Here is a 12,259-nt window from a genome sequence, read left to right as displayed (position 1 = left end):
GGAGAAAGAAATGGCAACCCACTCCAGCACTCTTGCCTAGAAAATTCCATGGACAGAGGAGCCTGATAGGCTACAGTCCATGGGGCTGCAAAGAGTTGGACACAACTGAGCGACTTCACTCACTCACATGATATAATATAATGTTTTTAACTATGTGTATGGTGTGCATTTGTCATATATTATTTGTAAACATATGTAGACAAACACTAATTTAATCATCACAACAATCCTGAGAAGCTATTATCACTGCCTTTATTTCACACATGAGGAAACTGAGGCCCACTGGGGTTAAGCTGCATAGCTAGTATGTGGTGAGGCAGCCATCAAACCCAGCTATCAAACCAGGTTCTCCCCTGTATTCTTCCACTTTCCTTTTCAGTGCTTTGTGGCTAAATTCAGGGGATGTGACTCAATTCTTATCTTTCATCATATATCAGCTGTGCCTTCTCTGACTTGGCCTCTACTGTCTTTTGCTTAAAACTCTCCCTCACTTGGTTTCACTTTGTTAAACACTCCTACAGTGTTGGTCTAGTCTATGTATTCTTAGATGTCAGTATAGTCTGACATACATACTACATGCAGTGATTACCTAGGAGGTGGATAAAGCAGCCATTCTATAGAACTTTGTGCATCTCTGAGAGCATCTGATGATGACATCCTGCCTCCAAATTCCTTGGGTCTGTGGATGTCAGGAGCACAGCTTCTCCGTCTCTTTCATTTGATGTCTCCTTCCAGGGTTCCCTGATCCTTTCCTTTAAAACTTTTGCATATTTATTGTGGGAGGGGCTGCATTCTGGCTTATCTCCAGCCTGGCTCAGCTTTTTTTTTTTTCAAACAGAAGAGAAAACAGGTTGCTTCCAGGACCAGCCAGGACTAGACTCTACCATCAATACAAACCCAAATCACACTGCTCCCTAAAATTGGGCTTGGGCTTTGGCCACACATAGATGACACAAAACTGAGATTCAGAGATCAACTGAAACCTATATAACTTGATTTTGAGCTGACATTCACTGTTAGGGCCTTAAATCAGGCAAGCAGAGGTGAGTTCCTCTTGGCTCACAGTGGTTATCCCTTGATCTGCTGCCAGCCCTTCCCCATTTGGGCCCCTTTCACATTGCTACCTAACCAACTCTAAAAGAGCTTACTCAATGTGGTTATGTTGAATTAAACTTATCGTTTACTTATGGTAAACTTGTGGTTACCAGGGGGTAAAGGAGTGAGGGAGGGAATAAATTGGGAGATCGGGACTGACATATACATTACTGCTATATATAAAAGGGATAACTAATTAAAAACTACTGTAAAGCACAGGGAACTTAACTCAATATTATATAATGACCTATATTGGAAAAGAATCTAAAAATGAATGTGTATATATTTATGTATGACTGATCCACTTTGCTGTACACTTGAAACTAACATTACACTGTAATTCAACTACACTCTGATAAACATTTTCTTAAAAAGAGGGTCATATTTGAAGTAACTATGATCATGCTCCTTGTCTTTACATCTTACTTGGTTTTGTACATTGTAAATGATCAGTATCTGATATGAAAAGGACAAGAGACAAATCTGTGTGCCTCAGGGAGAACTTATTTTGTGGCTACAGGGGACAGTGTAATGGATGAAAATCAGGAATCTGGGGGGTTCACAAGACAAGAGGACAAAAAGAGAGAAGCACTTGACTCCTCAGAGGTTGGGGTCCAGGAAAGACAGAGCTGCTGTGTAGGCAGCCAGGGGCACTGTGGCACACGGGCTGCTGAAGGGACCAGGCTCAAAAGCAGCAGATAGCTGTCTCAGTGAGCTGGGGTGTTGAGAAGGACAATGGTTTGGCCAGATGAAAAAGTAGGTGAAACTTGAAGGTGGGAACACATTTCTGGAGCAGTCAGGGATAGAGGCCAAGTATAGGTCTCTAACAGATCCTGGGCTTACTAATGATAGGGAGGCTTACTTACTCACAGCCTCACTTCTCTGAGGGCCAAGGCCATTGTCAGCTGTGCAGTAGTACTTTCCAAAGTGATTTTCAGTCAGAGACAATCTATGGGACATTTTTCTCTCTGAAGTAGATTTTGTCTTCATAAGCAACACATCTTCGTGAAAAAACTGGTACCAGATAGGCAGAGAACCTCTCTGAACTTCACACTGAAGGCTTATCTTATCTCTCACAAGAGTCCAGGTCCCAGGAGGTCTGAGAGTGAGGACAGGTTGAGACACAGGGACTGAGGAAGAGAAAAAACTTAGTTAACAGTTGCTCCTGACACTTCATGAAGCTGTCAATCAGTGGCTAATGAAATGTCCAGTCTCATGTCCACTGGCTTTCAGGGCAGCTCACCGTCTCCTGACTTTTCTCCCCAGCTCTTTCCTATTCTCCATGTTGGTCTTCTCCTTCTCCATCAGACCTGGCCCTTCTCCTCTCCTATCTCCCCTTGTTAGGTGACCTGACTCCAATTTTCCAGGGGAAATGATGTTCTTGGGGAAGAAATCCCTGATTTTGCTACCATCAGACTGACACATTTACCTTGCTCCTTCCCTCTGCCATATGACTTGGAAGATTTGTCCCCTCACCTGCCCAAGCCACTCTTAGTCTTCCTGTCAGTCCCTGCTCTCCTTTTTCCCTTTGCTGGGATTGGCCTCGGGCCTCTGCCCCTTTCTCTTTTCTGTCAGACATTCACATACTCTTCTAGAATCTTCTCCATTCCTACAATCTCCCTGTATCCAGCCTGACCCTTTCTATTTATAGGTGAGAAAACTGAGTCAGGAAAAGGTTAGGAGATCTGTCTGTGGTAACTCATCAGGATGTTTTCAGGGCCAGACAGGACCTAAGTCTGTCTCCTGACTCCTGTTCCAAAGTTAAATAACATCGACTCCTTAAAAGTGGAACTGGAGCTTGCCATCAATGAAGGGAACAGCACAGGGCTCTATCAAAGCTATTTTCCTATCACTACCACAACCACCTTAACAGTACTGAGGGTAAGATGGTGTTAGATACTGGTAAAGGAGGTAGGGTAGTTTGGGGTGGTGTAGTAACCATAGTTACATGGTTGGAGTAACTGATGTTACTACCTGTTGCTGTATCCTACATGGATTTGCACATTGGTTATTGAAAATAATTAACTGTTGATGGGAACAACAGATATCTCCATAACCCTGGGATAGAGGAATTATTTGAGAACTACTACGATTGATTGGAAACTCAAGCGTATGGGGATTCAATGGATAAAGAAAGAAAAGAGAAAAATGGTGAGTTCTACAGATGCTGGGGATCAAGAAAGGAGAGAGAGAGATGTTGCAGACATATTAAGGAGTATGATAGTATCTGAACTGGTTGAAGGATGAAGCCCACAAGATAGAGACACTTATTCAAAGCCAATGGGGATGGTGTTATGGAGTGAACTGTGTCCCTCTTTAATACATATATTGAAGTCACAACCTCCAATATGACTGTATTTGGAGATAGAGCCTTTAAGGAAATAAGGTTAAATGACTGAAGCTTCAGCTTCTTGGCAGCTGAAGATTGTAAATCTCTATACAGTGAGCAAAAACAAGACCTTGAGTTGACCATGGTTCAGATCATGAGCTCCTTATTGCAAAATTCAGGCTTAAATTGAAGAAAGTAGGGGAAACCACTAGGCCATTCAGGTATGACCTAAATCAAATCCCTCGTGGTTATACAGTGAAAGTGATGAATAGATCTGGTAGACAGAGTGCCTGAAGAATGATGGATGGAAGCTCACACCACTGTAGAGGAGGCAGCTACCAAAACCATCCCCAAGAAAAAGGACTGCAAGAAGGCAAAGTGGTTGTCTGAGGAGGGTTTACAAATAGTTGAGGAAAGAAGAGAAGCAAAAGGTAAGCAAGAAAGGGAAATATATACCCAACTGAATGCAGAGTTACAGAGAACAGCAAGGAGAGATACACAGAACACAGACACAGAAGTTGCTCAGTCATGTCCGACTCTTTGCGACCCCATGGATTGTAGCCGACCAGGCTCCTCGGTCCATGGGATTTTCCAGGAATGAATACTGGAGTGGGTTGCCATTTCCTTCTCCAGGAGAGATAAGCCCTTCTTAAATGAAAAGTGTAAAGAAATAGAGGAAAACAATAGAATGGGAAAGATTAGAGATCTCTTCAAGAAAGTTGGAGGTGCCAAGGGAGCATGTCATGCAAGGATAGGCACAATAAAGGACAGAAACAGTATGGACCTAACAGAAGCAGAAAAGATTAAGAAGAGGTGGCAAGAATACACAGTTGAACTATACAAAAGAGGTCTTAATGACTGGGATAACCACAATGGTGTGGTCACTCACCTAAAGCCAGAAATCCTGGAGTGTGAAGTCAAGTGGGCCTTAGGAAGCAATACTATGAACAAAGCTAGTGGAGATGATGGAATTCCAGCTGAGCTTTTTCAAATCCTAAAAGATGGTGCTGTCAAAGTGCTGCACTCAACATTTCAGCAAATTTAGAAAACAGCAGTGGCCACGGGACTGGAAAAGGTCAGTTTTTATTCCAATCTCAAAGAAGGGCAGTGCCAAAGAATGTTCCAGCTACCATACAGTTGTGCTCATTTCATGCACTTGCAAGGTTATGTTCAAAATCCTTCAATCTAGTCTTCAGCAATATGTGACCTGAGAACTTCCAGAGGTACAAGATGGATTTAGAAAAGGCAGAGGAATCAGAGATCAAATTGCCAACATTCATTAGATCATAGAGAAAGCAAGGGAATTCTAGTAAAACATCTGCTTCTGACTATGCTCAAGACTTTGACTGTGGATTACAACAAAATATGGAAAATTCTTAAAGAGATGGGAATACCAGACTTCACTGGTGGCCCAGTGGTTAAGAATCTGCCTTGCAATGCAGGGGATACAGATTTTATCCCTGGTCCAGGAAGAGTCCCACATGCCATGGAGCAACTAGCCCTGTTTGTCACAACTACTGAACCTGAGCACCTAGATCCATACTCCATAACAAAAGAAGCCACTGCAATGAGAAGCCTGCTCACTGCAACAAAGAATAGCCCTCACTTCAATGAAGAGTAGCCCCTACCACAACTAGAGAAAGTCCAGATGCAGCAACAGAGACCCAGTGCAGCTATAAGTAAATAAAACTTTTTTGTTTTTTAAAGAAAGAGATGGAAATACCAGACCACCTTACCTGTCTCCTGAGGGACCTGTATGCAGGTCAAGAAGCAACAGTTAGAACCAGACATGGAACAATGGACTAGTTCAAAATTGGGGAAAGAGTACAAGACTGTATATTGTCACCCTGCTTATTTAACATATGCAGAGCACATCATGTGAAATGCAAGACTGGATGAATTACAAGCTGAAATCAAGATTGCCAGGAGAAGTATGAACAACCTCAGGTATGCAGATGACACCACTCTAATGGCAGAAAGTAAAGAGGAGCTAAAGAGCCTCTTGAGGAGGGTGAAAGAGGAGAGTGAAAAAGCTGGCTTGAAATTCAACATTCAATAAATGAAGATCATGGCATCTGGTCCCATCACTTCATGGCAAAAAGAAGGGGGAAAAAGTGGAAGCAGTGACAGATTTTCTTTTCTTGGGCTCCAAAATCACTGCAGATGGTAACTGCAGCCATAAAATTAAAACACGCTTATTCCTTGGAAGGAAAGCTATGACGAACCTAAAAGACAGCATATTAAACAGCAGAAATAGCACTTTACTGACAAAGGTCTGTATAGTTATCAGTGATATAGCTTTTCCAGTAGTCAGCCAGGTATGGATGTGAGAACTGAACCATAAAGAAGACTGAGTGCTGAAGAATTGATGCTTTCAAATTGTGGTGCTGGAGAAGACTCTTGAGAGTCTTTTGGACTGCAAGGAGATCAAACCAGTCAATCCTAAAGAAAATCAACCCTGAATATTCACTGGAAGGACTGATGATGAAGCTAAAGCTCCAATACTTTGGCCACCTGATGCAAAGAGCCAACTCATTGGAAAGGACCCTGATGCTAGGAAAGATTGAGGGCAAGAGGAGAAGGGGGTGGCAGGGGATGAGATGGTTAGATAGCATCACTGACTATGGATATGAATTTGAACTAACTCTGGAAGATAGTGAAGCATAGGGGAACCTGGCATGCTGCAGTCCATGGTGTTGCAAAGAGTCAGACACAACTTAGAGACTGAACAACAAAGGTTAAGTGAGGTCATAAGAGAAGATTGACCCCCTAATCAGATAGGACTCGCGTCCTTACAGGAGAGGAAGATACCAGAGACCTCTCTCTCTTCAAGGACAGGGAAGAAAGGTTATGTGAGGACACGGAGAGAATGTGACCTACTACAAGAGAAAGAGGGCCCTCCTATCAAGAGACATGGTCCCAGATCATTCCAGCTCTAAAATTCTATTTGTTCAAGAACCATTTCATTTAAAAAGAAATTTTTAAATATGAAGATCCCACACATATGCCAGTCCTTGAATACTTTTTCTGTCCTCCATTTCTAGGAGTTTCCAAAAGCTCCCACAACCCATTCTACCCCTAAATCCCCCTGCTGTTAATCTAACTTCTGGTAGATTATTCATAGCAGTAAATTATTGGCAACAATCAACACCCACTCCCACTCAACCACCTCATGGTCTTTACAGTTTGAAAAGCTGTTCTGCAAATGATACTTGGCAGACACACCTTTCACACTGATGATCACTAAGTTGCTCTCAAGGGAAAAGCGACCATTTCTGGCAATACAGTAATACTCTCCAGCATCGCTGCTTTGCACCACAGGGACCTTGAATTCTGTTTTTGAGGAAGTTTGAAGCTCTCTGTCCTTCCAAAGGCTGGGTTGTTTTTTGTACCAGGAGACTGTGATGGGCCTTGGAACTCCATTTACTGAGCAGATGAGAACCAGCTCCTGACCTTCAAACACGAACTCTGGGTGGGAGTGTATTCGGACGTCACGAACAATTTCTAAATGAATAAAAATGACATGTGGGATTCTTGGCATTGGGGTGTCACAGAATGAGACACAGAAGAAGAGTCACAGAATGGGAAGGGCTAAGTCTGCTGACCTGATGGGAAGTTGACCTGCAGTGGAATTGAGACTTCTTGGGAAGAGGGAGAAAGTGCTGAAGAGACAATGGTTTGAGAGAACTTCAATTCCTAATGAACTGGTGGAGCCAGTTCCTGAAATTGAGAGTGTTAGTTGCTCAGTCCTGTCCAACTGTTTGTGACCCCATGGACTAGAGTCCACCAGGCTCCTTTGTCTTGCCTGGAATTCCCCAGGCAAGAATACTGGAGTGGGTAGTCATTCCCTTCTCTAGGGGATCTTCCCAACCCAGGCATCAAACCCGGGTCTCCCACACTGCAGACAGATTCTTTACCATCTGAGCCACCAGGAAGCATTTATTCCACAAGGAATAAAATGCCCACCCTCTCCTTATGCCCTACCTGACAGAGCATGGGCCGGTCATCCTGGAAATTACACCCAGTGCCTAACATTGAAGTGGTCGGGATGGAAAGGACAGGAAGACTTGGCACTGGAGGTACTTGCTCTGCAGCTGTGACAACTTCAGTGCTTTGTTGGAAATCAATCATTGACATATACAGCAAGCTTGCCCTGGAGTAAGCACTTCTTAACACCTCTGCCTGTCAGTTAGATGGTCAGAGGAGGTGGACCTGTGACAGTCCTCCTAAAATAGGAAAATCTGGGATGAAAGTGTTCTACACTCCAGGTGGTTATGGTTTTACACTAGGATATTGGCTAAGGGCAATGCCTTTTTGAGTCATCTTGCAGGCTTGAAGAACAAGGGAAGATACCTGGGAACAGATAAGGAGTAGGATTTGGGGTCTGGGTTCCATCAGTAACATGAAGGGAGATCCTATGCTAGAAATCACTGTGTTGCAACTGTTGAGTAACATCCTCTACTTCCTCTCAATTGTCCAGACCAAATCATATACCTAAGAAAAAAATGTTGCCTATGATTAGAAAACAAAGATTAATAATATCTAGACAGTTTCAAGGACTTCCCTGGTGGCTCAAATGGTAAAGAATCTGCCTGAAATGTGAGAGACCCGGGTTTGATCCCTGGGTTGGGAAGATCCCCTGGAGAAGCGAATGACTACCCACTCCAGTATTCTTGCCTGGGGAATTCCATGAACAGAGGAGCCTGGTGGGCTCTAGTCCATGGGGTCGCAAAGAGTTGGACAGGACAGAGCAACTAACACTTTCAATTTCAGACAGTTTGGAAGAAACATGGAACCGTCTCTTTTGCTTGGGAATGGGAGCAAATTAATGGAGAATGCTAACCACTTTCACTATTTCCTCACTCAGGAGAGCATGCACCCCAGATCTGCATCCTTCCTAGTGCTCCTATGAGATATCAATAGGTCAAAATAAATCAGAAGAGGCATTTGACCACTGGTTGGCATTCATGCTTGAAGACCTATACAGTTTCAGAGACTTAGGAAAAAGCAATAGGGTTACAAAGTAAAAGTGAAAGTCACTCAGTCATGTCCGACTCTTTGCGACCCCATGGACTGTACAGTCCATGGACTTCTTCAGGCCAGAATACTGCAGCGGACAGCTTTTCCCTTCTCCAGGGGATCTTCCCAACCCAGGGATCGAAGCCAGGTCTTCCACATTGCAGGCAGATTCTTCACCATCTGATCCACAAGGGAAGCCCAGTGGGAACAACATCATCCCTAAATACATCTAGTTAGAAATATTTGTTCCCCAAGCTCTTGTCCTTTAGTTTTCTTATTCTTAAGTGCTCACCTCCAGGCATCTAGCATTCTAAGAATCTGTCCATCTGGCTAAGCAGAGTCCATCTAGCTCAGTCAAAGGGCTCTGTGGTTTATGCCTATAGTATATGTGTGTGTGCTCAGTCACTTCAGTTGTGTCCAGCTGTTTGTGACCCTATGGGCTGTAGCCCGCCAGGCTCCTCTGTCCATGGAACTCTCCAGGCAAGAATACTGGAGTGGGTTGCCATGCCCTCCTCCAAGGGATCTTCCCCACCAGGGATCAAACCCGGGGCTCTTATGTCTCCTGCACTGGTAGGCGGGTTCTTTACCACTAGCACCACCTGGGAAGCCCATGCCTATAGGGCCACCAGGAAAAAAGACAAAAAAATGATGTCAAGGAAGCCTAACTTCAGAGGAAAAAGAACGAGTTGTGTCTTACAGTACTGAAAGAAAAACAAACTGTTGTGTCATTCTGCCCGGCCCTTCCCAGCCCCATTCTGGCAAATCTCAGAACCCACTACCACTCACCTTGTACCTGTATCTGTAATTCCTGGCTCTGTTTCTGGACAAGGGAATTCAATCTCCGTGCCTCACACCAGTAAGACCCTGAGTTTTCTCTACGTATGGGAGAGAACTGGAATTCTGGGGAGATTTTCCATTCTGACCACATGGATGTTTTGACGAAACGGAACAGGAGCTGGCTTTCTGGCCTCTGTAGAGAGAGCTGGGTCTCACAGGTCAAGGTCACTGTGTTCCCCTCAGTGGGCTGGGTGGAGCTGGCTTTCAGCACGGGACTTGGAAACAGCTCTAGAGAGAAGGATCACAATATTTCTCAGCAAAGTGAGGCTTGGAACTGCTTTGGAGAAAACCACAGTTCATCCTCCGCACCCGCAAGCAGAACATACAAAAGCAGGCAGAAAAGATGCCGCCTTTGATTACTAATATCCTTCAGCCCAAAGCACAACAGTACTTTCTCTATGCCTTGTAGGAATGCTCCCTGAGATTCAGTAGTATTTCAGACCGCCCTTTTTATCCTCTACAATCTCAGGAGTCCTCATTTTGACTAACCTATTTCACAAAATAAAGAACGCTTTACCTTGGACTACGATTTTAATTTTGTTTGAAGAAACCAAGTGAGTATCTTTAAATCCACTACAGTGATAGTCACCATTGTCCTTCATACTTGCTTGATAAATATGGAAGTCAGAAGTTTTGTCAAGGACTTGCAGGACTTTTCCATTCTTGTACAATGTCATGTTATTTAGTATTACGTTTGCCTTTGCTTGGCATCTCAGAACCACAGAGTCAGCTTCAAACACATCAGATGGAGCCTGCAGGATCAGGCTGGCTGTAGGAAACACAAGGGCGGTTGTTTGTTTCTTCTGATTGTTTCTCCCTTATTTTTGCTATTATTCTAAAAGATTTTATAAGCCTGGGAACTAGGGAAAAGGATTCTTAAAGTAATCATCATTTCTTTTTCTGATTTTATCTATTTAATTAATTTACTTATTTTTGGCCATGCCACATGTCTTGTGGGATCTTAATTCCCCAACCAGGGATCAAATCCATGCTCCCTGAAATGAAAGCACAGAGTCCTAACCACTGGACCACCAGGGAAATCCCTTTTTTCCCCCTCGCTTTAAAAGGAACACATATGCTTGAGAAAATGCTTAAAACAGAAATGCAAATTAATCTTATCAACTCACCAGATTTTGGCATATATTTTTCTACTTCTTTTATCTCTGTGCATGTATATAAGAGTCTGTATGTATTTCTTTTTATGAAATTAAAGTATTTATCCACTTGATAATTTGCTTTTCACTTACTTTACTATGAATACTTTCCTATGTCATCAATATCATTCTTTAACCTGGTTTTCAATGACTACATTTTCCTTCAATGTCAGTAAGAATATTTAATGAATTTTTTCTCTTCTTGACCATTTAAGATTCTTCAATTTTGGTTGTATATATCTATGACTATTTCAGTAGGTAAGTTCTTAAGAGAAGAATTGTCAGGCCAAAGAGGCTAAGCATTTTCTTAGCTCTTTGCTACTATACTGTTCCTTGTTCACTAACTTAAAGAGCATTATATTATAACTAGAAAGATTATATAACTGCCTCAAATTCATTCAAAATAGGTGGTTTTAGGACAGAAATGGAAATTACTCCCTCTCTATCTTCTATCTACCTATCTATAAAATATTAATAAATCCTCACATAGATTTTTATTCCAAATAAATTTATAAGCCTCAAACTAAACATAGATTCAGAAACCATTCAAATAAATTGCTTCTCAAATTTTCTTTTACCTGAGGAGCTTGTAAAATATATAAATTCTTGGACCCTATTTCTAGAGCTTTTGAATTAGTAAATGCAGCTGGGTTTTGAGTCACTTTATTATTCCTAAACTTTTTTTTTCTTTCATTTCTTTCCTACCTGCAGTAAAGAGCAAGTCCACACGGTCACTTGAGTGTGAGTCCTGGGCCTGGCATTTGTACCCTCCAGATTCACGGGCCTCATAGGTGTTTTCTGTTGTCTCACTTTGTATTTCTCCAGGAAGATACCAACGGTACCATTTTCTTTTCTGTGGTGCATTGAACTGAAATGCTTTGCAAGTCAGTGTCACAGTCTCTCCTTGGAAGAGAGTGGTCCATGGAGGATGGAGGGAAATTACAGATTTTATTTCACTTGCTGTGGAGGAAAAAGAAAGAATCTGAGGTGGAGTGGCCTACAGTTCCCATCACAGTGGTTTGTGAGGCACAGTCTAGAGGCCTTGACTTTGGAGAATCCCCAAGAAATCCCCAGGAAGGTCACTGTTCATGGCTTTGTTTCAACCAGAGTTCTCACCCAGGAGAAAGTGACTGCTGAGGAATGGCAGTGAGCAAAGAGATTTCAAGATTGCAATACCAGCAAGATTCACTGCCAAATGTCAATAGGAAAAATGGTTGGTTAGTCTGTTATGGAATTGCATTCTGGAAAAAGTCATCCTCTGCCACTTTATCATGTTCATAAACTCATAAAAACTTCACAAGGAGTTGTTAAAATCACAGTTTTGCACTTTGCACAAAAGAAGGGATAAATCATATTAAGATTTTGGCACTGACAAAAGCTTGAGAGATTAACTTGCTTAGCACTTTCATTTTATAGATGATATACAGAAAAAGATAAAGATAAGACCACATATTTCTCATTCTCAAAGTCAAGAAAGCCTTCCCAACTAGAAAGCTCCTTGGAAGTCAAAAGAGAGTGATGATCCTAGTAGGGGACTATAGATAGAGAAGGAAACTTAGGAAACTTTGGGAGGCCATTGAAAGTTAATGATAGCCCAAGAAAGCTATTGGAACATTGTTCAACGAAGCAAGCTTGCTTAATTATAAAACCATAAACAAAACCACAGATATGCCCCAGGCCACTAGATGGAAGAACTGTCACCACCCTTCCACTAATATGATAATCCTAGTTTGACCTCATAGGGTCAGACAGTTTTCTGCCTAATATGAAGGAGGAGCTAATGATGTATGCCTTATGTCTGCATCTACATGTACTTGAAGAAGGA

General features: G+C 42.5%; 1 protein-coding gene across 5 annotated transcripts in view; it reads right to left on the bottom strand.

Moving 5' to 3' along the window:
* Positions 1–12,259, bottom strand: part of FCRL5 (Fc receptor like 5) — a 64,024-nt gene that overhangs the window by 33,362 nt on the left and 18,403 nt on the right. For all 5 annotated transcript variants that reach the window (XM_024989905.2, XM_024989901.2, XM_024989903.2 and 2 more), the window contains exons 3-7: positions 11,140–11,394; positions 9,798–10,049; positions 9,230–9,508; positions 6,650–6,928; positions 1,962–2,225 (exon numbers count right to left, since the gene is read on the bottom strand). In XM_024989905.2, the coding sequence (XP_024845673.1) occupies positions 1,962–2,225; positions 6,650–6,928; positions 9,230–9,508; positions 9,798–10,049; positions 11,140–11,394 (1,329 nt within the window). The remainder of the gene's footprint in view (positions 1–1,961; positions 2,226–6,649; positions 6,929–9,229; positions 9,509–9,797; positions 10,050–11,139; positions 11,395–12,259) is intronic.

This window comes from Bos taurus, chromosome 3 (genome assembly GCF_002263795.3).
Source record: "Bos taurus isolate L1 Dominette 01449 registration number 42190680 breed Hereford chromosome 3, ARS-UCD2.0, whole genome shotgun sequence".
Lineage (NCBI taxonomy): Eukaryota > Metazoa > Chordata > Mammalia > Artiodactyla > Bovidae > Bos > Bos taurus.
Note: the sequence above shows the minus strand (reverse complement) of the source record. Positions and strands in the feature narration are given on the sequence as shown.